This window comes from Hypanus sabinus, chromosome 8 (genome assembly GCF_030144855.1).
Source record: "Hypanus sabinus isolate sHypSab1 chromosome 8, sHypSab1.hap1, whole genome shotgun sequence".
In the NCBI taxonomy this organism is placed as follows: Eukaryota; Metazoa; Chordata; class Chondrichthyes; order Myliobatiformes; family Dasyatidae; genus Hypanus; species Hypanus sabinus.
In genome coordinates, this window is record NC_082713.1 from 25211005 (window position 1) to 25235383 (window position 24379).

Genomic DNA, 24379 nt, shown 5'->3' on the forward strand with positions numbered 1-24379 from the left:
GGCGCAGCTCCCTCTTGAACAGATTTCCTTCTGGTTTATCTGTTGAGCACAATGTCCTCCCAGTTTTTAGATGTAATTTATCCTCCAGGGGATGTAATGTTTTGATGCTGTCCTCCAGGGGAGTAAAAGATCTGTTTGGGGAGAATATGAGTTAGATATCTAGATGACATTGGAGTTGGTTATTTCTTTATCATAGTGGAGATGCTGTTCACGTTGGTCTCCTTTCAGTACCTGAACTCCCAGCTGATCGTCAAAGTCATTCATAAACACACAGGAGAAAATTCCCCTGCTGTCTATACAAGCTGGACTTAGTAACAATTTAAATTGACTGGAACACCTTGCATTCCCACGTCAGTCAGGAGCTGACTTCGGACCTTCCTAATCCGAAGGGATATTCTAAAATGGTTTATTTTAAATTTATTGATTTATTTATTTGTTTATTTTAAATGCCAAAATCAGCAAGTTTTTTTTTCTGACATCCTGAGTATCTGTGATCTGGCTCTTGAGATTTAGTAATCCCATCAGTAAAGCAAAAGTGACAAAGGCACCTGTTTCTATTATTTTATAGCTTTCATCCATTTTAAAATCATCAACCAGCAAACTAATGGAGTCTTTCATCTTGAACAGTTCTTATTTCATAGCAATCATCCCCATCTCCAGATTGAGCAGCTATTATGCTTTATACTTGAAATAAGATGAGTTCATCCTTTTGTGAATTAGCCTTTAATGGAAAAATTTCATATCTCTCTTGCAAATGGTGTGAGTAATAGTTGGTGTAAGAAGGAAATAATGGTTGTCGTCATTAATGTGGTAAATGGTGGGAGCGGGTGATTAAATCCTATAAAATCTATTTGTCCTGTTGTATGTTCTGCACAGCTTGGATCGGTGCCCTCGCGATGGGAATGATATTCTTCTGTTCTCCGGTAGTCAGCATTTTTACTGACTGGCTTGGCTGCAGAAAGACGGCAATGGGCGGAGCAACATTAGCTTTTATTGGACTTCTTTCCAGTTCCTTCACAAAGTAAGATGGTATTTAAAATGATCATGTTTGTGTGGACACACGTGCTCGCGCGCGCGCGCGCACACACACACACACACACACACACACACATATAAAAGCATCTACACCTTGCATTATCAAACCGTCTCTCAGTAGAAGGTATAGGGGACTTGATCAGCTGGGTTGATACCCCATGCCTTGGATGCTGCTAGGAAGATTAGAAGCTGGGTGTTTGATATTGTTTCCACTCTGATCTCTCTCAGCCACTGCATTTTAACTTCACGTCCACCTGAGCTGATAAATAGCACTTTATCTTCCATCCACTGTGTTTTTATCCCAAGTGCCCTTCCTTTCCAAATCTCTCCATCGTCCTAGGTCAATTTAAATTAATGTGTCATTTTTCATGTAATATTCCATTTTGGATAATAGGGTTTCCCAGTCCAAGCTGCTGTCCAGGTATGCTACACACAAAGCCAACTGTCAAGAATGATGTATTTTTTTCTCATTTGTATACGTGGATGCATGGCTGACCTTGTCGTAGTGCTCTACTGGCACTTACTGCTCATATTGAGTCCACTTATATATTTTTCACAGTCTTCTTCAGGGCATTTTTCAAATAGAGGCTCAAATGTTGTAGTCAAGTTTAAAATAGCACAGATTGCTGGGGGGACTCAGCAAGTCAAGCAGCATCTGTGGAAAGAAAGGGATGGTCAATGGTTTCCATCAGGACTGAGTGTAGTAGGAAGATAGTCTTGAGCAAAAACAGATACACAGTATTTACTTGAGAAGCACACACAAAACGCTGGAGGAACTCAGCAGATCAGGCAGCATCTATGGAGAGAAATAAACAGTTCATTTTTCGGGCTGACTTGATTTGTTCAACAGTGTTCTGAGATTAATGAGAAGGTAGGTAGTATATCTTCACACTGGCTATCTTCCTGCTAATTTCAGACATTTGTATTGAATAAGTCAAATGGTTAAACTTAACATCAGAGGATCTATATAATATACAAACTGAAATTCTTACTCTTCGTGCTCAAGTTATTATAGCTGCTTTTGTGAATACTAACAAAATGCCAGACTATTATTATTGTTAGTCAATATAAAATAATAAAGACAAGAAGCTTTTATTAGAATTAAGTATATAAATGTACAGTTTTGATTTCCTTTTTTAGAGAAGGATGTGTGGCAGTGTAGCAGTTACCGGATTGCTTCTGAGATGTCTATCTAGGCACGTGAACTATAGCGGAATTTAGAGTTGCGGGGTCAGGCTACTTGATGGTCTTGAGATCAGCTATCAGATCAGCCACAATCTTATGACGCAGAGGGTGATGTTGCTTCTGTGTGCTATCATGTTCTCCTTTCAACAATAGAAACCAAGATCCTGCAATTCAATCATGTATCCTGTGTTCTGCACGTTGGATAACAAAGAAAGTACAAGCATGATGTTTGGAGCCTACCCCATTTAACAAGTTCATGACTAGTCTACTTCAGCCTAATTTTCCTATCCTATACAAATATCCTTGATCTTACTAATGTCCCAAGGTGTTTTAATAATTGAGCATCTATGGCTCTCCATTGTGGAAAATTCTGGGGAATCGCCACTCTTTAAATGAAGAAATACCTCCACATTTCAGTCTCAAATAGTCTTCCCTCACCCCCCCCCCCTTTGTTTTTAGACTGTGACCCATAGGTTCTAGACTTGAGAACCGGAGAAAACATCCTACCCACACCTACCCTGTAGAAGAACACAACATCGATATTGAAAGGCCTAGATAGAGTGGATGTGGAGAGGGTGTTTCCTATAGTGGGGGAATCTAGGACTAGAGGGCACAGCTTCAGAATGCAAAAATGTCCCTTTAGAACAGAGTTGAGGAGGAATTTCATGAGCCAGAGGGTGGTGAATCTATGATTTATCACATTATTTGCCACAGATAGAGGCCAAGTCATTGGGTATACTTAAAGCAAGAGTTTCCTATATTTTTGATTAGTAAAGGCATCAAAGATTATGATAAGACAGGAGAATGGGGTTGAGAGGGATAGTAAATCAGCCTTGATGGAATGACAGAGGACTTGATGGGCTGAATGACCTATTTTTGCTCCTATGTCTTATGATTTTATGGTCTTAACATTAGAAGGTAGAAAGAGTGCCAAATAGGAAAGAAGAGAGCTGAAGGGCTTCACTGATTTTTAAATGCTGATTTTTAAACCTACCCCAATAACTAATAGTAAAGGAATTGTGAAATTAGGTTTTCAACAGCAAAGATCTTGAGAAGAAATGAAAACTTTAATTCATCTGCACCAACCACTACTTTCCCTTAGAAGGTATTGACAATCTCACACTTGGTTCAGTGCCTTTTATCCTAGGGAGATACCTGGAGGTCACACTGTGGAGGAGCACAGCAGCAAGTTTCACCATTCCTATTGCCAATTCCAGATAATTACATCCTTATGCTCCTGATCTACAAACTCTTACCTCCTATATTCAACTTTTCCCACTTGTAAGTTCTCGTGTTAACATTTATATTGGGAGATGTTGTCACGTAAATACCAGGCTGAACTTCACCTCGCTGGCATCCCTGTCACCTCTAAGTGGGCTTTTTTACACCTGAAATTGATCTTGTGCTGTGGCTACGTTCTAGTACTCCAGCCAATTATTACCGCTTTGAGATTTAAATGGGTATCATTTATTTAAGACCATAAGACATAGGAGCAGTATTGGGCCATTTGGCTCATCAAAGTGTGCTCTTCTGTTCCATCATGGCTAATTTATTATCCCTATCAGTTCCATTCTCCTGCCTTCGCCCCATTACCTTTGACACCCTGACTAATCAAGAACCTGTCAACTTGCACTTTCAATATACCCAGTGACTTTGGCTTCCACGGTCTTCTGTGGTAATGAATTCCACAGATTCATCACTCTCAAGCTAAAGAACTTACACCTGATTTCTGTTCTGTGGATATCCCTCTACTCTGAGCCTGTGCCCTCTGGTCCTAGAGTCCCCACTATTAGAAACATCCTCACCACATCCACTCAACCCACCACTGAGCACATCTGCATGAAATGGTGTCGTAGGAAAGCAACCTCCATCATCAGGGACCCTCACCATTCAGGACTTGCTCTCTTCTCGCTGCTGCCATCAGGAAGAAAGTACAGGAGCTTCAGAACTCACACCAAGAGGTTCAGGAACGGTTATTAACCCTCAACCATCAGGTTCTTGAACAAAAAGGGATAACTACACTCTACTTAACCCACCATTGAAATGTTCCCGCATCCTATGGTCTCACTTTCAAGGACTCCTTATTTTATGTTCTGGATATTTGTTGCTTATTTATTTATTAGTATCATCTCTTTCTTTTTGTATTTGCACAGTTTGTTGTTTTTTGCACGCTGGCCGAACACCCAAGTTGGTGCAGACTTTTATTGATTCCGTTCTGGTTATTATTCTATAGATTTATTGAGCATGCCATAGGACAATGAATCTCAGAGTTGTATATGGTGATGTATGTGTACTTTGATAATGAATTTACTTTGAACTTTGAACACTGTTGAGGAGAGTGAAGTTGTCTATGCTAGTTCAGGAGCCTGACGGTTGAGGGTAATAACTGCTCTTGAACCTGACAGTGTGGGACCCAACACTCTTGTACCTCCTCCTCAGTGGCAGCAGGGAGAAGAGAGCGTGGCCTGGATGGTGGAGGTCCCTGATGTTCATGTTACCAAGGCAGAGTTCGACAGCCTAGGCATTTGTTACTGAATGCATGGTGTAGTTAGTACAGAAAGAGACCAGTTAATGTTTTGCCTTGTACATAAGTTGCCTGTATTTCCCTACCATATGCTAAATACACAAGCTGTGTATATTAACTGGCGAGTTACAGTTATTCTGTGCTTTTTTTAGTTTGCTTTGCAAACGTATTTTATCTTGGGACCTGGTAAATCGTAGGTTTGTGCACTAAAAAAACTGAAAGCACCTGTTTTTTTTAAGTACAGACCTCTGTACTAATAACATGAAACTGATAATCCTACATATTTACGTCAGCAGTGGAAACAAGCTGCTGATTGAGTTACTTCTCTGATGCAAACACTAAGTTCTTTATCACTTGTGAATACTGCAGACGCTGGGTGGTCAAACATTGAACTACTGATTTGTATTGTAAGTGACTAATGGATTTTGAGAAACTCCCTACCCCAGAACAACAGTTTTCTTTATGCCAATGGTGAGAGCAAGAGTCAAACAAGCTCTTGAAAAACTATCTCTAATTTCCTGGAATAGATTTAATTGAGGTAAAGAGTGGGGAAGGAGTACAAACTGGCAGGTGTTAGAAGTCCGGTGTAAAGGAAGGTAGGTGGGTGGGGAGGGGGATGAGCAGAGAAGCTGGGAAGTGATAGGTGGAAAGGGTAAGTGGCTGAAGAAGGAACGTGATGGGAGAGAAGACTGGATATTTATTTCCCATCTGTAGATGCTGCCTGACCTGCTGAGTTCTGGATTTCTAGCACTTGCAGAATCTCTTGTGATCGGGAATTGAGCACGTTCCAGATTAATCTTTGCCTTGAGTCATTAAAGGTTAAGAGTTTCCCATCTTGTATGTAGTTACTCTCTTCCCTGAATGTCTGTAAATGCACATCAGGAATATTGAGAAGTTTTGGTGGACTTCTTCAGATAATCTGCCCTCATGGTGTTGGGGATAGATTATGTAAACCAGTCTGCTGGGTTTAGCTGGAACTGTTCTGTTGACAGCATCGAGAGCTTTGCAAATATTGCCAAAAGCAATGTAAAATTATCTAGAGCTAAACCACAACATGCGGGAGGAACTCAGCAGGTGAGGCAGTGTCGATGGAGGAGAATAAACTGTCAACCTTTCAGGCCAAGACCCGTCATCAGGACTGGAAAGGAAAGGGGAAGAAAGCAAAATAAGGTGGTGGGGGTATGGAAAGGAGTACAAGCTGGCAGGTGACAGGGGAGAGGGAAGGTAAGTGGGGAGGGGATGTAGTAAGAAGCTGGGAGGTGATAGGTGGAAAAGGTAAAAGGCTGAAGAAGGAGAAATCTGATAGGAGAGGAGATGAGACCTTTATTCTGATAGCAGAGGAGACTGGACCTTCAAGCTCACAGATAATTTAAAGATAGGTGGAGGGACAGGTAGTTTTGACGAAGTAGAGAGGCTACAAGAGGATTTAGACAGTTTAGGAGAATGGGCAAAGGAATGGCAGATGCAATACAGTATTGGGAAGTGTATGGCACTTTGCACTTTGCACTTTGCACTTTGGGTGAAAAAGTGAAAGGGCTGAATATTTTTGAAATGGAGAGAAAATACAAAAATCTGAGGTACAAGGGTTTTGGGAGTCCTTGTGCAGGGTTCCTAAAGGTTAATTTGCAGGTGGTCCATGGTGAGGAAGGCAATTGCGATGTTAGCATTCATTTCAAAAGGACTAGAATATAAAAGCAAGGATAAAGCACTGGAGAGGGTTCACTTGGAGGTTGATGATGATTTGGAGGTTTGTTTGATTTGGATTCACTTGGAGGTTGATGAGGAGGTTGAAAATGATTCCAAGGGTTAAACTGCTTGTCATAAGAAGAGTGTTTGATGGCTTCACTGTGTTCACTAGAATTTAGAAGAATGAGGGGTGACCTCATTGAAACCTATCAAATGGCGAAAGGCCTCGATAGAATCAATGTGGAGAGGATGTTTCCTATGGTGTGAGAGTCTAAGACTAGAAGACACAGCTTCAAAATAGAGGGGCATCTTTTTAGAACTGAGATGAGGAGGAATTTCTTTAATCAGAGAATGGTGAATCTGTGGAATCTGTTGCCACAGGCAGCCGTGGAGGCCAAGTCTCTATGTATATTTAAGGGATGATTGATAGATTCTTGATTGGTCAGGGCATGAAGACCTTCAGGGAGAAAGCAGGAGATTGGGGCTGTGAGAAAAAAAAGCATCAGTGCTGAAGCAGACTCAATGGACCTAATTCTGCTCCTATATCTTATGGTCTTAAAGTCTTATTTGTCTCTATAGATGCTGCCTGACCTTCTGAGATCCTCCAGCATCTTGTGTGCTGCTCAGGATGTCCATCATTTGTGTTTGTAAAATTATCTAATGTACTTTAGTTGTAGTTCATGCAGAGAAAGCATCATGGCCAAATTGTTCTCCCATCCCTAAATTTACACTGTGATTCAATACAGATGGTATCCAACCACATTGAATCTCGGTGTAGATGCACCATGCATCAAAATAACCTTTATGAAATATTTTCTATCTATGCTTCATAATGAGATACCTCTAAGGATTTAACAAGCTCCCTTATCTCCTGTAGTTTTAGATAATGATGATGGCCATATTTTGCATTTGGTAAATTGTACCCCTTCCAGCATTTAAAGATTACATTTATTTGTTGCAAGTATGTCAAAACATACAATGAAATGTGTTGTCTTTTGTCAACGACCAATACAGTTCAAGGACATAACAGGGGTCAAAGTTGACAGGGAGAAGGCAGAAGAATGGCGTTGCGAGGGAAAATAAATTAGCCAAGATCAAATGGCAGGGTTGACTTTGGGCTGAGTGACCATATTCTGTTCCTATGTCTTATGCTCAACTACTGAGATCTGGGTGGCTTTGCTTCTGGAGTGTAATTGCTGTAGGTAGAATACTTTCCCACTGGATCTGAAGGATAGATTTACTTCCACAAAAGGTGAGGTCCAACTTCCTGGGGAGGTAAGTTCAAGAAAGTGTTGGCTCGATGACATAGCCAACCAGTCTACACAGAAATGTATAGACTATAGACCTTTTGGTTAAGATTGTGACTTGCATGCCTTAACAAAGCAAGTGTAAGATGAGGAGAGGAATTATTTTGGTTTCTTCCTCCTTCCTTTCCAGTCCTGATGAAAAGTCTCAGCTCAAATCATCGATAGTTTAGTTCACCCCATAGATGCTGTTGAGTTTCTGCAGAGTTTTGTGTTTTGCTCTGTATTTCCAGCATCTGCAGAATCTCGTGTTAATGAGATTGTGAATCAGTGACCGAAGCTCTTCTCTGCAGAGTTGTAGAATTTCATTGGGGATATGATCTGCTCCATAGGCTGTCTTATTTTTTTTAGCTGGAAAATGTCCTTCTCAACTGTCTATTGATCAGGAGTGGTGACAAGGCTAAACTTCACAGGCTAAGATGTGATTAAGTCAAGGAGATCCATCACATATCAGCCTATGATTGAATCAGAAGGCCAGGAGTCCCTCTAGAGGTGCCAATTATGATTGGCTGCAAGGCAGCCCATACACTGTGGACACTCGAGATTTCTTGTTGTCTGGGTGTCAACAGGTTAGTGGTGGACTCAGTATCATCCAGAATGGGGGGGGGGGGTCTATCTTTGGGGCCAGAGTTGAGAATGTGGAACAGCACAGAGCTCACATCTGGGACTAAGCTGGGTCAGGTATGCCAGGAGTCTGAGTTGAGAGGCAGCGTGTGGATGAGAAGTAAAGAGGTTGATAAGTGGCGAGGCCTTTTCCATTTGATGCAGGAAAAGACACTTGCATAATTTTTAATTTTATGAACTTTTCATTGTGGAACCAAATTCAGACTCTACTTTTGATTAAGAACAAATTTCCTAATGTCTACCTTAACCAATTTTCATATAATTTGGAATTATTTGTTTGTTTGTTTGTTTATTAGGATACAGCACAGAATAGGCCCTGCCGACCCCTTGGGACACCACGCCCAGCAATTCCCAATTTCCCTAATCACAGGGCAATTTACAATGATAAATCAACTTACCAACCGCTATGTCATTGGATTGGTGGGGGGGGGGGGGGGGAGTCATGCGGTCACATGGAGAACGTACAAACTCCTTACAGGCAGTGGCAGTATTTAAGAGTATTGAGAAACTGAAGTTACCATAAATGTGAGAATAATTTGAGTGTGGCAAATGAAAAAAAAATCACCTTTTGAGATCATATGATTTAGATGATGGAATAGATGGCTTTGTTGCCAAGTTCACAGATGATACGAAGATTGGTGGTGGGGCAGGTAGTGTTGAGGAAGCAGGTAGGATGCAGAAGGACTTAAACAGATTAGCAGAATGGGCAAGAAGGTGGCAAATGAAATACAATGTTGGAAAATGCATGGTCATGCACTTTGGTAGTAGAAGTAAATGTACAGACTATTTTCTAAATGGGGAGAAAATCCAGGAATCTGAGAGGCAGAGGGACTTGGGAGTCCTTGTGCAGAACACCCTGAAGGTTAACTTGCAGGTCGAGGTGAGGAAAGCAATGTCATATTAGTATACATTTCAAGAGATCTAGAATACAAGAGCAGGGATGTGATGCTGAGGCTTTATAAGGCGCTGGTGAGGCCTCACCTTGAGTACTGTGAACAGTTTTGGGCCCCTCATCTTAGAAAAGATGTGCTGGCATTGGAGAGGGTCCAGAGGACATTTACAAGGATGATTCCAGGAATGGAAGTGTTATCATTCGAGGAATGTTTGGTGGCTCTGGGTCTGTACTCGCTGGAATTCAGAAGGATGAGGGGGAATCTCGTTGAAACCTTTCGAATGTTGAAAGGACTAGACAGAGTAGATGTGAAAAGGATGTTTCCCATGGTGGGAGAGTCTAGGACAAGAGGGCACAGCCTCGGGATAGAGGGGCGTCCTTTCAAAACAGAGATGTGGAGAAATTTCTTTAGCCAAAGGGCGGTGAATTTGTGGAATTTGTTGCCACATGCAGCTGTGGAGGCCAGATCATTGGGTGTATTTAAGGTAGAGGTTGATAGGTTCTTGATTGAACATGGCATCAAAGGTTACGGGGAGAAGGCTGGGAACTGGGGTTGAAGAGGAGGGAAAAAAGGATCAGCTGTGATTGAACGGCAGAGCAGACTCGATGGACCAGGTGGCCTAATTCTGCTCCTGTGTCTTATGGTGTTATCATCAGCTGCGTTAAACCAGAGACAGGAACAGTGAAAAAGTCACATTCTATTCTCTAAAACACAATCTACGGTACGAAAGTGCAATTTCTTATTTAAAAAGAGAACTATGTACAAAAGGAAGCAGCTGAATCCAGTGTACCTTTGAGAAGCTGAGTGACCAGCCTATTTACTCTAATCTGGAACAAATTACTCAAATGCCAAGTTCTTTGTACATCTCTTTGAAGAACTTTCTTTCCTTTGGTTATACCTCCAGCGACTTATTATTTTTCATTTTTGTTTTTTCCTGGGTGGTGTTGGACCATTGCAGTCCAGGTACTTTTTGATGTTTTGTTGCATCTAAGCAAGGTCAGAATTTATCATTCAGCATTTATTGATGAGGAAATGCTAGTGACTGGGGGGCTGTCTCTAAGTTTATTGGTTGGTTTTATGTATAGTGCTGTTGGGAATTTCAGATTTTGACCATCAGTGTTAGAGAAAAAGCACCCTGTTTCATGTCCTAATTGTGCACAACCTCAAAGTTAATTTATTATCTAAGTACACTCCTGTATATGTCATCATATACTACTGTGAGATTCTTTTTCTTGCAGGCATTTACAATGGTATTTGCGAGCAGAGAGCTTGGTCTGGATGGTGGGGGTCCTTGATGATGGATGCTGCTTTCTCGTGGCAGCACTCCTTGTAAATGTACTCAGTGGTGGGGAAGGGTTTGTCTATGATGCAATGGGCTGTATCTACCGCTTCCTGTAGATATTTTCAGAATGTCCAGCCTCTGACCTGCTCTGGTAACCACGTTATTTGTGTGCTAGATAAGTGAAACTCCTGCAGGATATCGATACTAGGGGGGCTTACTGATGGTGATGCTGTGATGGTAGGTGGGTAGACCCTCATTACAGCTGGTCATTGCTCAGCACCCGCGGCGTTACTTATCACTTCTTAGTTTATGCCTGAGAACGAATGGAGGAACCGGAGCTAACTAGAGATATGGAGCATTTTGTCAAGAGGAAGAAAGAAGTTTATTTAGGGTTTAGGGAACAAGGATAAGCCAGTGGCTCCCCCACTGTCTGAGGTATTCTGGAGCTGAAAATTGTGCAAACAATTCTGAATGAGAGGCCAGTGATAAAGAAGCTGAAATTGGGAATATTTATGAGACTCTTAGATAGACACAGGGATGAAAGAGATACGGAGGGCTGTGTGGGAGGGAGTGGTTAGATTGATGGACTAGGTTGAAAGGTCAGCACTACATCATGGGCCGAGGGACTTGCACTGAGCTGTAAGGTTCAATGTTCTATGCAGGTCATTGGGCCGGACACACTGCCTTGCGTAGCTCCAATGCTGATGTCCTGGGGTTGAGAAAATTGACCTCCAGGCATAATAACCATCTCCAGTTTTACAAGGCACAGCTCCAGCAGCCTAAGAGCAGATGTCTGTGCAGGCAGGAAGGGTGATAGAAAGTTAGCAGCAGGGAGGGGGGGAGGTGGGCTACATTTGGCGAGGCTGCAGATTCAGCCCTGCTGATGATCAGCAGACTTCACAAAAATGACCAGCACTGATTCCTTCACGAGATTAAGGCCTGCAGGGGTACCCTGTCCACTTCCAGCTGCTTCTTGTTGTGCCAGGCTAGTGGCACTTGTTCCACAAGAGTGAATGCCAGTCTGTGTTTCAGGGTGACCGGCATATCATAACTGAATTGTACCAGCTGTGAGAGGTGGATATTGCCTTCCCTCTTCTCCCCTCTCAAAACCCCCAAGCCTAACCTCAGTGTCCCTCACCAGAGAAACGTTCCCTGAATCCGTTCAGCACAATTGGATGGCACATATTTCTCCGATCTCTTATCTTCAGCAGTAACCCAAACAAGCAGCTTACACAGAGAACAGAAATGCATAACGGAAAAGAAATATGAAGCGTGTGAGCCAGGGCATTACACAAAGGTAAAGTGAAAAGCTTGCCTTGTATAGATCAAGTCATTACACAGTGCATTGAGCTAGAATAAGGTAAAACAATAACATTGCAGAATAAAAGTATAAAGGCTGCCAAAACGTGCAGTGCAGTGCAGCGAAATGATAAAGTGCAAGATCATAACAAGGTCGGCAGTGAGGCCACAGGTCCATCTATTGAACTAGAGGTCTGTTCAAGAGTCTGATAACACTGGGATAGAAGCTGTCCTTGCGCCTGGTGATAAGGACTTTCTGGTTTTTTACCTTCTGCCTGATGGGAGAGAGAATGTAGGGGATGGGTGGGATCTTAATTATGTTGGCTGCTTTGCTGAGGCAGTGAGTATGGAGAGTGTCCTTAGAGGGAAGGTTGTTTTCTGTGATGAGTTGAGCTGTGTCCACCAACTCTGCAGTTTCTTGTGGTCACATGCAGAAAGGTTGCCGTACCGAGCCATTACACCTCCAGGCGGGATGCTTTCGGTTAAAAATTGGCAAGAGTTGATGGGGCATGCCGAATTTCTTCAGCCGTCTGAGGAAGTAGAGGCAATGGTGAGCTTTCTCGGCAGTGACGTCAACAGGATTGGACCAGGACAGCCTCTGGTGATCTTCACACCCAGGAACTCGAAGCTGTCAACTTCGACATCACTGATGTGGACAGGAGCACGTGTATTGCTCCTCTTTCTGAAGTCAATGGCCAGCTCTTATGTTTTGTTGACATAGAGGGAAACGTTGTGATGCGGCTGGTCCGTTGGAGTATCTGGTCAGTGGTGATCCCCATAGTAACTTGAGCAGTCTGTGGCGAGCGGTGCAGTTGGTAGTGAACCTCCTTTTAAATGGCATTTCCTGATCTTGATGATTGATTCTTGTAACCCTGTATCGAAGTTCTCAGGGCCTGGCTGCTGTCAGAAATTTCCACTCCCTCTGAGAACGTGTGTGGAGAACTTCTTAGCTCAACCTTTCAAGGGTGGTCAAGTTCAGCATTGTGCTGGTTCAGCGTCATGTCTAAAATCATGTGACAAATATCAGCACCCTGCAGACCTCGTATTCAAATCCCACCAATGTCACCGCTGAGGGACAGGCTTGTCACTTGCTTCCAACAGAACAGCAGCCTGCAACCAGATCTAGTAGCATGGCAGGGCCTTCTTCAACTGCTGTACAAAGCTTTGTTTTGCTATTGCCTCAATCATGAGCATAGCTACCGTGGCAACAGGTCCATTAGCTTTGTAAACAAAATATTCTAGTATAGCAGCCAGCAGGAGATTTAAGCTTTTCTTTCTCCCCCTCCCCCAAGGAGGCCCCTTGCTCACACAGTACCTCAGATTGTAAACCACATCACTGACCTATTTTGTTTTTCTAAAGTTCTTTGTAGAGTTTTAACTCACAGTAACCAGGAAGGTTTAGAATTCACTTTGTCTCTTTAAATAAATCTTCGGATTTTTATTTATTCCTTCCTTAAAACTTACACACGTAGCTGTTCAAACTGCACAGATCTTTGGATGAGAAGGGAACATTTTCCAACTTGTGTTTCTCACTTTCGCTGATACATTAGGACAGCATGTCAGCATAGCAGTTAGCGGAACACTATTACAGCGCCAGCAACCTGGGTTCGATTCTGCCGCTGTCAGTAAGCAATTTGTACGTTCGCCCCGTGACCGCATGAGTTTCCTCTGGGTTCTCTGGTTACCTCCCACTTCACAGAGACACCCAGGTCAGTAGGTTAATCGGTCACACGGGCGTAATCGGGTGATGCAGGCTTGTTGGGCCAGAAGGGCCTTTTATTGTACTGTATCTCTAAATAAAACTAAAATAATAGGCAGCAGTTAATACAAGCACAATTAATTATTTAATGTAATAATTACCAGTACAATTCCTTTAGATTTCTTTTTATTGTGCATGTGTTTTTCTCTCTTGGGCTGCTCATCACAGAGTTCTGGAGATTACTCATTGCCTCCTGTGGTTTCCATGACAATCCAGGAAGGTTGATCATAGAACGTCGAATAATATTTTTGTTGGACTAGATCAAGCAGAAGAATGACACTTGGTTTTGGCCTACCAGTGGATAAGTGGGCTTTGCAAAACATTCAAGTGTCAAGCGTGAGGCAGTCTGCAGGTGCCAGAAATCCAAAGCAACACACACACAAAATGCTGGAGGAGCTCAGCAGGCCAGGCAGCACCTATGGAAAAGAGTAAACAAACAGCCAACCTTCTTCAGGATTGAGATGGAAGGGCGAAGATGCCTGAATAAAAAGTTGGGAGGAGGGGAAAGGGGCGAGCTGGAAAGTGTAGATGAAGCCAGGTGGGAGGGAAAGGTAAAGGGCTGACGAGAAAGGAATCTGATAGGGGAACAGGAAGGAGGAGGGAACCCAAGGGAAGTATTGGCAGGGGAATAGAGGAAGGGGTGGGGGTGGAGAAACTGATGTTCATGACATCAGGTTGGAGGGATCCCAGACGGAACACACGGTGTTGCCCCTCCACCCTGAGGGTGACCTCATCTTGGCACAAGAGGGGGCCATGGACTGACGTGTTGGAATTGGAATTAAAATGTATGCCCTCCAGGGAGTCCTGCTTTTGGTGGATGGTGCGGAGGTGCTCAATAAAGTAAGCCTCCATTTACAAGTGTCAAATCCATGTGCTGAAAATTTCTACTTAGGCACGGAATTACCAGAGGTCCATACCAGAAACTGGGCACTGGGTCTCATCAGCATATTACCTGTAAACCCTAGGTTGCAATTGAGGAGCTTACAGGAAGAAGTAGGGCCAATTCAGGCTTGTGGATGGTGGGGTTGTAATATGCAGCTCAGGATGTGGGACAATAACTCCTACACTTCCTGGGTCCACATGAGGGTGAAGTGATAACATAAAGGTTAATTTTTTTATGATTTGGCCGCAGTAGTCTCTGAACAAACAGAATACAGACTGACCAGTACGGATCAGTTTTGCCGACAGACACAAGTATTCATTAACAAAGGGCCAAATGTTTGCTGAAGATAACCGTACAGAGATTGAGATTTTGTTCAAGGCTGATTGGATGGCAGGAATGTTCCAGGTGTTTTAGAGTGCAAGACATGTGGACTAGCAAGATCATTAAGTTTTGATCCTCTAATTGCCTGAGAGTCAGACTCACTTCTATCTTCTCAGCCAATGAACAGTTATCTCTCATCTCAACTCAACATTTTCTTTTGCCATTAATGGCTTATCAGTAACCTGGCAAGAAACTGCACCTGACGGTTTCCTTTATTACTAAGAATAATGTAGCACTATTGTAGTTCACAGGAATATAGCCAACAGCTATTAATGAGTTTGAGGAGATTTGGTATAACCGTATAACAATTACAGCACAGAAACAGGCCATCTCGGCCCTTCTAGTCCGTGCCGAAAGCTTATTCTCACCTAGTCCCACCAACCTGCACTCAGCCCATAACCCTGCGTTCCTTTCCTGTCCATATACCTATCCAATTTTACTTTAAATGACAATATTGAACCTGCCTCTACCACTTCTGCTGGAAGCTCGTTCCACACAGCTACCACTCTCTGAGTAAAGAAGTTCCCCCTCGTGTTACCCCTTAACTTTTGCCCCCAACTCTCAACTCATGTCCTCTTGTTTGAATCTCCCCTATTCTCAATGGAAAAAGCCTATCCATGTCAACTCTATCTATTCCCCTCATAATTTTAAATACCTCTATCAAGTCCCCCCCTCAACTTCTACCTTCCAAAGAATAAAGACCTAACTTGTTCAACCTTTCTCTGTAACTTTGGTGCTGAAACCCAGGTAACATTCTAGTAAATCTCCTCTGTACTCTCTCTATTTTGTTGACATCTTTCCTATAATTCGGTGACCAGAACTGTACACAATACAAATTTGACCTCACCAATGCCTTACTTGCTGGAATTTAGAAGATTTAGAAGATCGAGGGGGATCTTATTGAAACGTATAAAATTCTAAAGGGATTGGACAGGCTAGATGCAGGAAGATTGTTTCCGATGTTGGGGAAGTCCAGAATGAGGGGTTACAGTTTAAGGATAATGGGGAAGCCTTTTAGGAACGAGATGAGAAGCTTCTTCACACAGAGAGTGGTGAATCTGTGGAATTCTCTGCCACAGGAAACAGTTGAGGCCAGTTCATTGGCTATATTTAAGAGGGAGTTAGATATGGCCCTTGTGGCTAAAGGGATCGGGGGGTATGGAGAGAAAGCAGGTACAGGGTTCTGAGTTGGATGATCAGCCATGATCATACTGAATGGCAGTGCAGGCTCAAAGGGCCGAATGGCCTACTCCTGCATCTATTTTCTATGTTTCTATGTTTGTACAATTTTAACATTACATCCCAACTCCTATACTCAATGCTCTGATTTATAAAGGCCAGCATACCAAAAGCTTTCTTCACCACCCTATCCACATGAAATTCCACCTTCAGGGAACTATGCACCATTATTCCTAGATCACTCTGTTCTACTGCATTCCTCAATGCCCTAAACATTTACCATGTATGTCCTATTTTGATTAGTCCTACCAAAATGTAGCACCTCACACTTATCAGCATTAAACTCCATCTGCCATCTTCCAGCCCACTCTTCTGGCCTAAATTTCTCTGCAGGCTTTGAAAACCTACTTCATTATCCACAACGCTACCTACCTTGGTATCATCCGCATACTTACTAATCCAATTTATCACCCCATCATCCAGATCATTAATGTATATGACAAACAACATTGGACCCAGTACAGATCCCTGAGGCACATCACTAGTTACCGGCCTCCAACCTGACAAACAGTTATCCACCACTACTCTCTGGCAAATCCCATCCAGCCACTGTTGAATCCATTTTACTACTTCAATATTAATACCTAACGATTGAACTTTCCTAACTAATCTTCCGTGTGGAACCTTGTCAAAGGCCTTACTGAAGTCCATATAGACAACATCCACTGCTTTACCCTCGTCAACTTTCCTAGTAACCTCTTCAAAAAATTCAATAAGATTTGTCAAACATGACCCTCTGCGCACAAATCCATGTTGACTATTCCTAATCAGACCCTGTCTATCTAGATAATTATATACACCATCTCTAAGTATACTTTCCATTAATTTACCCACCACTGACGTCAAACTTACAGGCTGATAATTGCTAGGTTTACTCTTAGAACCCTTTTTAAACAATGGAACCACATGAGCAATATGCCAATCCTCTGTCACCATCCCTGTTTCTAATGACATTTGAACTATTTCTGTCAGAGTCCCTGCTATTTCTACACTAACTTTCCTCAAGGTCCTTTGGTATGTCACCAAAGACTCTAGCAAGTTTCTACAGAGGTATGATGGAGAGTATTCTGACTGGTTGCATCACCATCTGGTATGGATGCTCCAAAGTGCAGCATCGAAAAAGGCCGAAAACAATTGTAGACTCAGCTAGCTCCATCACAGGCACAACCCTCCCAACATTGAGGATGTCTTCAAAAGTTAATGCCTCAAGAAGGCAGCATTCGTCATTAAAGACCATCAGCATCCGAGACATGCCCACTTCTCGTTACTGCCATCAGGGAAGAGATACATGAGCCTGACGACCCACATGCAATACTTGAGGAACAGCTTCTTCCTCTCTGCCTTCAGATTTCTGAATGGTCCATGAACACACCCTCACTACTCCCCTTTTGGACTGTCCAACTTATTGTTACATATTTAGGGGTGGCCTGGTGGCATAGTGGTTAGCGTAACACTATCACAGTGCCTGCAGGGTTCAGTTCTGCCGCTGTCTGTAAGGGGTTCAGACTTCCTTGCCATGACTGCATAGGGTCCTCCACTTGCTCTGGTTTCCTCCCACATTTCAAAGACGTGCTGGATACTAGGTTACTCGGTCATATGGGTGTAAGTAGGCAGTGCGGCCTCGTTGGGCCAGAATGGCCTGTTACCACACTGTATAATAATATATATATAGTAATTATTTTCTATGCCTTGCACTATATTGTTGCAGCAAAGCAACAAATTGCATGACATGCAACACTGTGCTAAAGCTAGGGTGCCTAAGACATCTGCACAGTCCTGTATTTGCCAATGTGGAGAGGAGAGTTTGTAAATCTGGCAGGAGCAAAGGATTTTGGGAATGGCGACAGTGGCACACCGTGGGAGGGGTGTGGGACAGGGGGCAGAGAAGGAGTGCCGGTGGGGGTGGGGGGTAGTGGCACACCCAGCCCTGAGGCACCAGGCAAAGTTCCAAATAATTGGTTTATTGATCATTACAGAATGTCTCTTTGGTGCTTTCCGCTCCCTCCCCTCTCCTTTCCCTTTTCCCAACCGTGATTCCCCTCTTCCCACTCTCAGTCCACATTAGAAACCCATATCAGAATCAGGTTTATCATCACTCACATATGTCATGGAAGTTGTTTTTTGTACACGACAGCAGTACAGTGCAATGCATAAAACTATTACAGTACTGTGCAAGAGTCTTGGGCACCCTAGCTCTATCTATATATATCTAAGACTTTTGTACAGACCTAAATGATAACAAACCTGAATTCTGATTCTGCGATACCCTCAGCCTTGCCTCAAGAGTCCATTTTACTGTTGGCTACAAAACAACAGCATAACTAAATCGACCAAGCCTGTGCCCTGTGCATCAGCACTAGTTGGATCAGCAAATGAATCCGCCACTTTTGAACAAAGGGTCAGTTGCCTTTTTTAGGATATCCAGTTTAAATACTTCAAGTTTAATGTTCAAAATACCCCCTTCTTACTTTGGTGCATATAATTAGTTGCCAGATCAGTTTCCCAGACAGATTCACATCAAGGAGCAACGCTGGCCATGGAGACAACATTGCAGTACAGTCTGGTGAACTAAATGCCAGTGAGCTTGAGTTAGAGCCAGAGGCAGAGATGTAAATGACGTTCAGTCACATGTTGCATCCTTGACCCTTCATGTCCCTCCAGCATTCTAGATTGTGTTTTTTTTAAAAAAAGAGAAACTAGAAGCTTTCCTCTAGGGTGATTATTTTTTTAAGGTGAGATTCACGGAATGTCACAGTTTGGGAGTAGGGTATTTTCCCAGCATGCTTCGCTGTCTTCAGTGGAGAAGCTCAATTAGTTCCAGTCCCTGCTCTTTCCCCAAAGCCCTGTAAATATTTTCTCTTTGGATATGGATCGATTTTTTTCCTGTTTAAAAAGAGGGGACTTTGCAACTATGTCATGTCCAGCCTTGACACAGTGCCAGCAAGGCACATTCTTTCACGTAATCCACTTTCTCTGATAATCCATGCTTGTATAGAGCTGTCAGGGTAAGTGTACTCACTGAGTTCTTTCTCTGCAGGCTCAGAGGTGATCCATGTGGTTACATCTGCTTGTTCCAGCTCTTTGAAAGAGCTCGCTAATAAAAGATTGGCTTTATTTGTCACACATATGCCGAAGGATACAGAGAAATGCATTGTTTAGATTAAATGAAATCAGCGAGGGTTATGCTGGGCACCCTGCAGGTATCGCCACAATGCTAGTGCCAACATAGCTTGCCCTCAACATATTAACTCTACGTCTTTGGATTGTGGGAGGAAACTGGAGCATCCAGAGGAAACCCACAATGCCACGGCGGGAATGTACAAACTTTACAGACAATGTCAGGAATTGAACCCCCACTGGTGATTGCTGGTACTGTTTTATGAGGCCCTCCATTGGTTGGGGTCGACAATGGATGCTGTGTCCCAGCTGTCTACATGATTCAAAAGCGAGAAGCAAGCCAGGGTAGTACAATATGGAGAGCAAGTTGATGCCAGTGTAGCAGGCTTCCCCCTCTCTACACAGCTGATGAATCCGAAGGAACAGCAGAGACCCATACAGTTTGGCACCAGTGGAGTCACAGGAGTTGCCAGTCTGAGTTGAACTCAATGTAGGACTGTCTTATGGACTCCAGCTCCGGACTTTTCCTCTGGGTTTATTCCCAAACTGAGTGGGTGTAGCTAGAAGGCAGTGGAGGTTTGAGATCAGAGTTTTCCTTCTCCCGTATGAGCTACCAACCACGGCTGATGAGCCCCATATGCTTAAAGCAATTGGATTTATTTAAGGCACCAGTAACCTGCCTTTGCCCCTTCTCCTGTCAGTAGAAATGGTTCCACCGGGCTTGGTAGCTAAGCCCTACATGATGGCCAGGAGCTGAACTTCATTGTACTTCATTTGAGATGTACGTTATTGGGAGCATTTAATAGGTAGTGGGAGCTTATCCCCAGCCATAAAAACCTTAAGGAACCAATGCCGTAATCATGTTACGCTAACCACTAAGCTACTCTGCCATCAACATCCCTCCCGTTCCCCTGCTCTTCATACAATTTTCCAGTATTTTGTTTCTCAAGAACGTATCCTGTTAAGTTTTGAAAGTTAACAGGATATTTCCTTCCAACATCCTTTCCAATTAAAACAGTTAGATCATGTGAGCTGATTGTGTTTATATGTTAAAAAGAACATTTTGCAATGTTGCTTTGTCAGCCACCTTAAGTTGGGACATTCTTGTCTTAGTCTAACAGAATCCTGGGAGGAGGGCTGAGGGATAAAGCTGAGGCTGTCCAGCTCTGCCCACTTCTCACTGGAGACCCAGAGCGGAGCCCAAGTTCAGGTTTATTGCCATGAACATATATACCGTGGAAATTAGCTTTACAAACATGCGAAACATGTATTACTTAAATTAACATAAACTATACAGAACTTGCTCCACACTATAAACAAAGATATCATAATGGTGTTAGTGCCATCTGAAGGAAATATAGTCCAAGATAGAATTAACGTTTTTCAGGTCGGTTCAAGAACCTGATAGCAGTGGGGAAGAAGCTGTTGTTGAACCCTGAGATGTGGATCTTCAGACTGTTGTGTATCTCCTGCTTGCTTTTCAGGGTACATCTGCTGAAGTTTGTCAAAGTCTTTGATTACATGCTAAATCTCTTTAAGCTTCTAAGAAGGTGGAGATGTCTTCTTCATGGTTGCATCTCTGAGCTCTGAGATGTTGAAGCTGCTCTTTGCGGGCCACTGTGTAATAGGCATTTCTTATCTTCCATTCCTCCCAATTGGCCTTTCTTTAGGTGACCCTTCACTATGGCTGCTGGTTATCTAATTGTGAAGGAACCATCACATTCAAATCCAGTAATGTACCCACTGGACATCCATTCATACCTGTAGGGAAAACTGAGGAGTAGTGGATGTTACACAAACATCTGCACTACTACCTCAAATGAATGGGCATTCTTCTCATAGAGTCAAAGAGCACTACCACACAGAATCAGGCCCTTCAGCCCATCTAGCCCATACTGAACTATTATTCTGCCTAGACCCATCGACCCGCACCCGGACCATAGCCCTCCATACCCCGCTCATCCCTGTACCTATCCAAAATTGTCTTAAATGTTGCAATTGAACCTGTACCCATCCTTTCCACTGGCAGCTCATTTTACACTCACATCACCCTCAGGGTGAAGAAGTTCACCCTCAGATTCCCCTTCAGTATTTCGCCTTTCATCCCTAACCTATGACCTCTAATGTTAGTCTCACCCAGCCTCCATGGAAAATGCCTGCTTGCATTTACCCTTTCTATAGCCCTCATAATTGTATATACTGTTCCTTCTATCAAATCTCTCCTCATTTCCCTACACTCCTGGGAACTTACATTCTAACCTATTCTGCCTTTCCCTGTAACTCAGTCATATCATTGCTTGACAGAAATCTTTAATTTCTGTCTCCTGCTGCCAACATCTCAGGCACATCCTGTAAGCAGTGGAGCAAATGTCTCTTTGTTAGATCCCAAGGTATGCAGCCTTTAACTATCTCACTCAAACACCCACACAGTTCAAAATTTGACTATTGAGTGTTAATTGCATTCCATTGTGCAACGGATCACAGGGTTTCACCAGGGTAGACTGTTGCGTCATTTGAAATTGATTTGGAAAAGGCAGTGAATTTTAAAAGGCACAAAAGATGTTTGCTTTTTGCAGCTGTACCTAAGAAGAGTCTATCAGGAGTGGCTTCATTTATTTTGGGGGAAACATGTAGGCCAGAGCTTTCTAGAAAATGGTGGGAGCACTGGGGCCCTGTCTATTGTTCTGTGGCAGGTTAGGCCAGGTGCAGGAACAGTGAGCCCACGTTTGTGAAGGGAGAAAAGATGCCGAAGCCGAGTTGAGGGATAATAATTTCACTGATGTTTTACTTTTGAAAAAGCCAATTAATTCAAACTGCTTAATTTGTTTAAAAGAATCTGTAATTTTTTTAAAAGCTTAATATATTTAATTTTTTCTAGTTGATGGTTCTAGTAATGTTTGAATGGAGTGCTACGTTAGTGTAGCGGTTAGAACGATGATTTTACAGCTCAGGGCATCAGAGTTTGGAGTTCAATTCCAGCGTCCTCTGTAAGAAATTTTGTATGTTCTTCTGTGTGCATGTGTGTTTCTCTGGGTGCTCCAGTTTTATTATACAGTCCAAAGATGTACCATTTAGTAGGTTAATTGGACATTGTAACTTGTCCAATGATTAGGCTAGTGTTGAATCGGTGGTTTGCTGGGCAGTGTGGCCGATTGGGCTAGAAGGGACGGTTCCATGTTTCATCTCGAAATAAACTACTTTTCATCCTCAAACTACTTGATGAGCTCTGGAGATGACAATGGCTGAGGCTGTGGTTTGGGTGTTAAATTTGTTTTTCAATTGTTCCCTGGGTATGGTGTGTTCTGCAGTCTCCCCCCTGAATCCTGCCTTCCACCAACAGTTAACCCACGATGACATTACTTAATACCTACCACAGTGCAGAGTGATGCTGTGCTTATTTGGGATAAATTCAGGAAAAATACCTTGTTAGATCTGGAAGAGCTAAATTAATTTCCTCCTTCCTTAATTAATTCCTGTATCTGAAGCTGGAGTTCAGGCTCCAGGTCAGCAACTCTAAGCACCGGTTCCATAATCACAGTAGTTCATATTTACTTACATTCCGTAATCTACCTGTGTTATTGCTTTAGTCGCAATTTATTCATTAGTTAACTCATTAGTCAAACTCTGTATAACTTGTTGTTCGAATTTTCTTGAGTTAACCTGGTTTTAAGGTACTGATTTTTTTTTTGGGTCTAGATTATAATATTTAATGAACTCTTTTAGGATGAATAGAGATTAAAAAAAATATAATCCTCTCTAGCTGCTAACGCTGCTGAAGTGCCAGGTGTTGTTCTTATTCCCTCTCTTTAATACTCATAACTGGGTTTCTACCCACGGTGCAACTTATTAACCCTGATTTTTGTTTTAAATACACTTTGCCGACAATGACCAAAATATGAGGGCACATTGTTAAGGTGATTGGAGGGAAGTGTGGAGGTGGGGGATGTCACAGGTAGATTTTTTGCACGAGTGGAACCTACTGTCAAGCATAGGGATAACGGTAAGTACATTAGGGACACGCACGAGATTCTTACATAGGTACATGGATGAATGAAAAATGGAGAGCTATATGGGAAGGATGTATTTTGCACCATTCTCTGTAAACTCTAGAGACTGTTTTGTGTGAAAATCCCAGGAGATCAGCAGTTTCTGAGATACTCAAACCACCCCATCTGGCACCAACAATCATTCCACAGTCAAAGTCACTGAGATCATATTTTTTCCCCTTTCTGATGTTTGGTCTAAACAAAAACAGAACCTCTTGACCATGTCTGGATGCTTTTGTGCATTGAGTTGCTGCCACGTGATTGGCTGACTAGATCTTTACGTTAACAAGCTGGTGTACAAGCATACCTAATAAAGAGGCCCACTGAGTGTAGGTACCAAAGCAGTTGAAGACCCGTTAAATTCGGATTCAGGGATTTGTTTTCTGTGATTGATTCAATATGGGGATTTTGCTCTCAGGTGTAACTTGCTCCTGTGGGAGCAGGACCGATACCAGCCTCTCTACATTCCCTAAAATGAACTGCTTGTGCCATATGATTGTATAAACTGAACTCCTTTGGAGTTTTGGGAAGGTTTTTGTGGGACATGTTACCAGAATAGAAGCAAGCCCCTTCCTCTAAGGAGAGCAGCCATCTGATGTAATGTACCTCTCCGTTGTCTCCAACAGGTCCCTGGAGCTGAGGTATTTCACCTACGGAATTCTCTTCGGATGCGGGTCATCTTTTGCTTTCCAGCCATCATTAGTCATTCTTGGCCATTACTTCCAACGCCGATTAGGCCTGGTGAATGGCATAATGACGGCTGGAAGCAGTTTGTTTTCCAGCGTCATGCCTCTTTTCCTGAAGAAGATTGGTGACGCCTTGGGTCTGGCTCACACCCTGCGGATTCTCAGCGCGTTCTTGTTCATACAGATCTTTCTATCCTTGACGTATAAGCCTCTGTTACCAAGCAATCCTGAAGAAGGGAGGACTAACACAGAATTCCCGAAGTTTTTCCATCAGTACAGGAGATACCTAAATCTGAGAGTCTTCAGGAAAGTAACATATAGGGTTTGGGCCTTTGGAGTTGCCACGGCTGTCCTAGGTTACTTTGTGCCATATGTTCACTTGGTAAGTGCACCAAACCTGAAAGAGATTTTCTGTAATAAAGCGTAAAAACTATTC

General features: G+C 42.9%; 1 protein-coding gene across 1 annotated transcript in view; it reads left to right on the forward strand.

Annotated features, from left to right (window-relative positions):
- LOC132397983 (monocarboxylate transporter 8-like) overlaps positions 1-24379 on the forward strand; it is a 79132-nt gene that overhangs the window by 36846 nt on the left and 17907 nt on the right. Inside the window, exons 2-3 of the mRNA XM_059976838.1 lie at positions 877-1021; positions 23884-24325. Coding sequence (XP_059832821.1) covers positions 877-1021; positions 23884-24325 — 587 coding nt within the window. The remainder of the gene's footprint in view (positions 1-876; positions 1022-23883; positions 24326-24379) is intronic.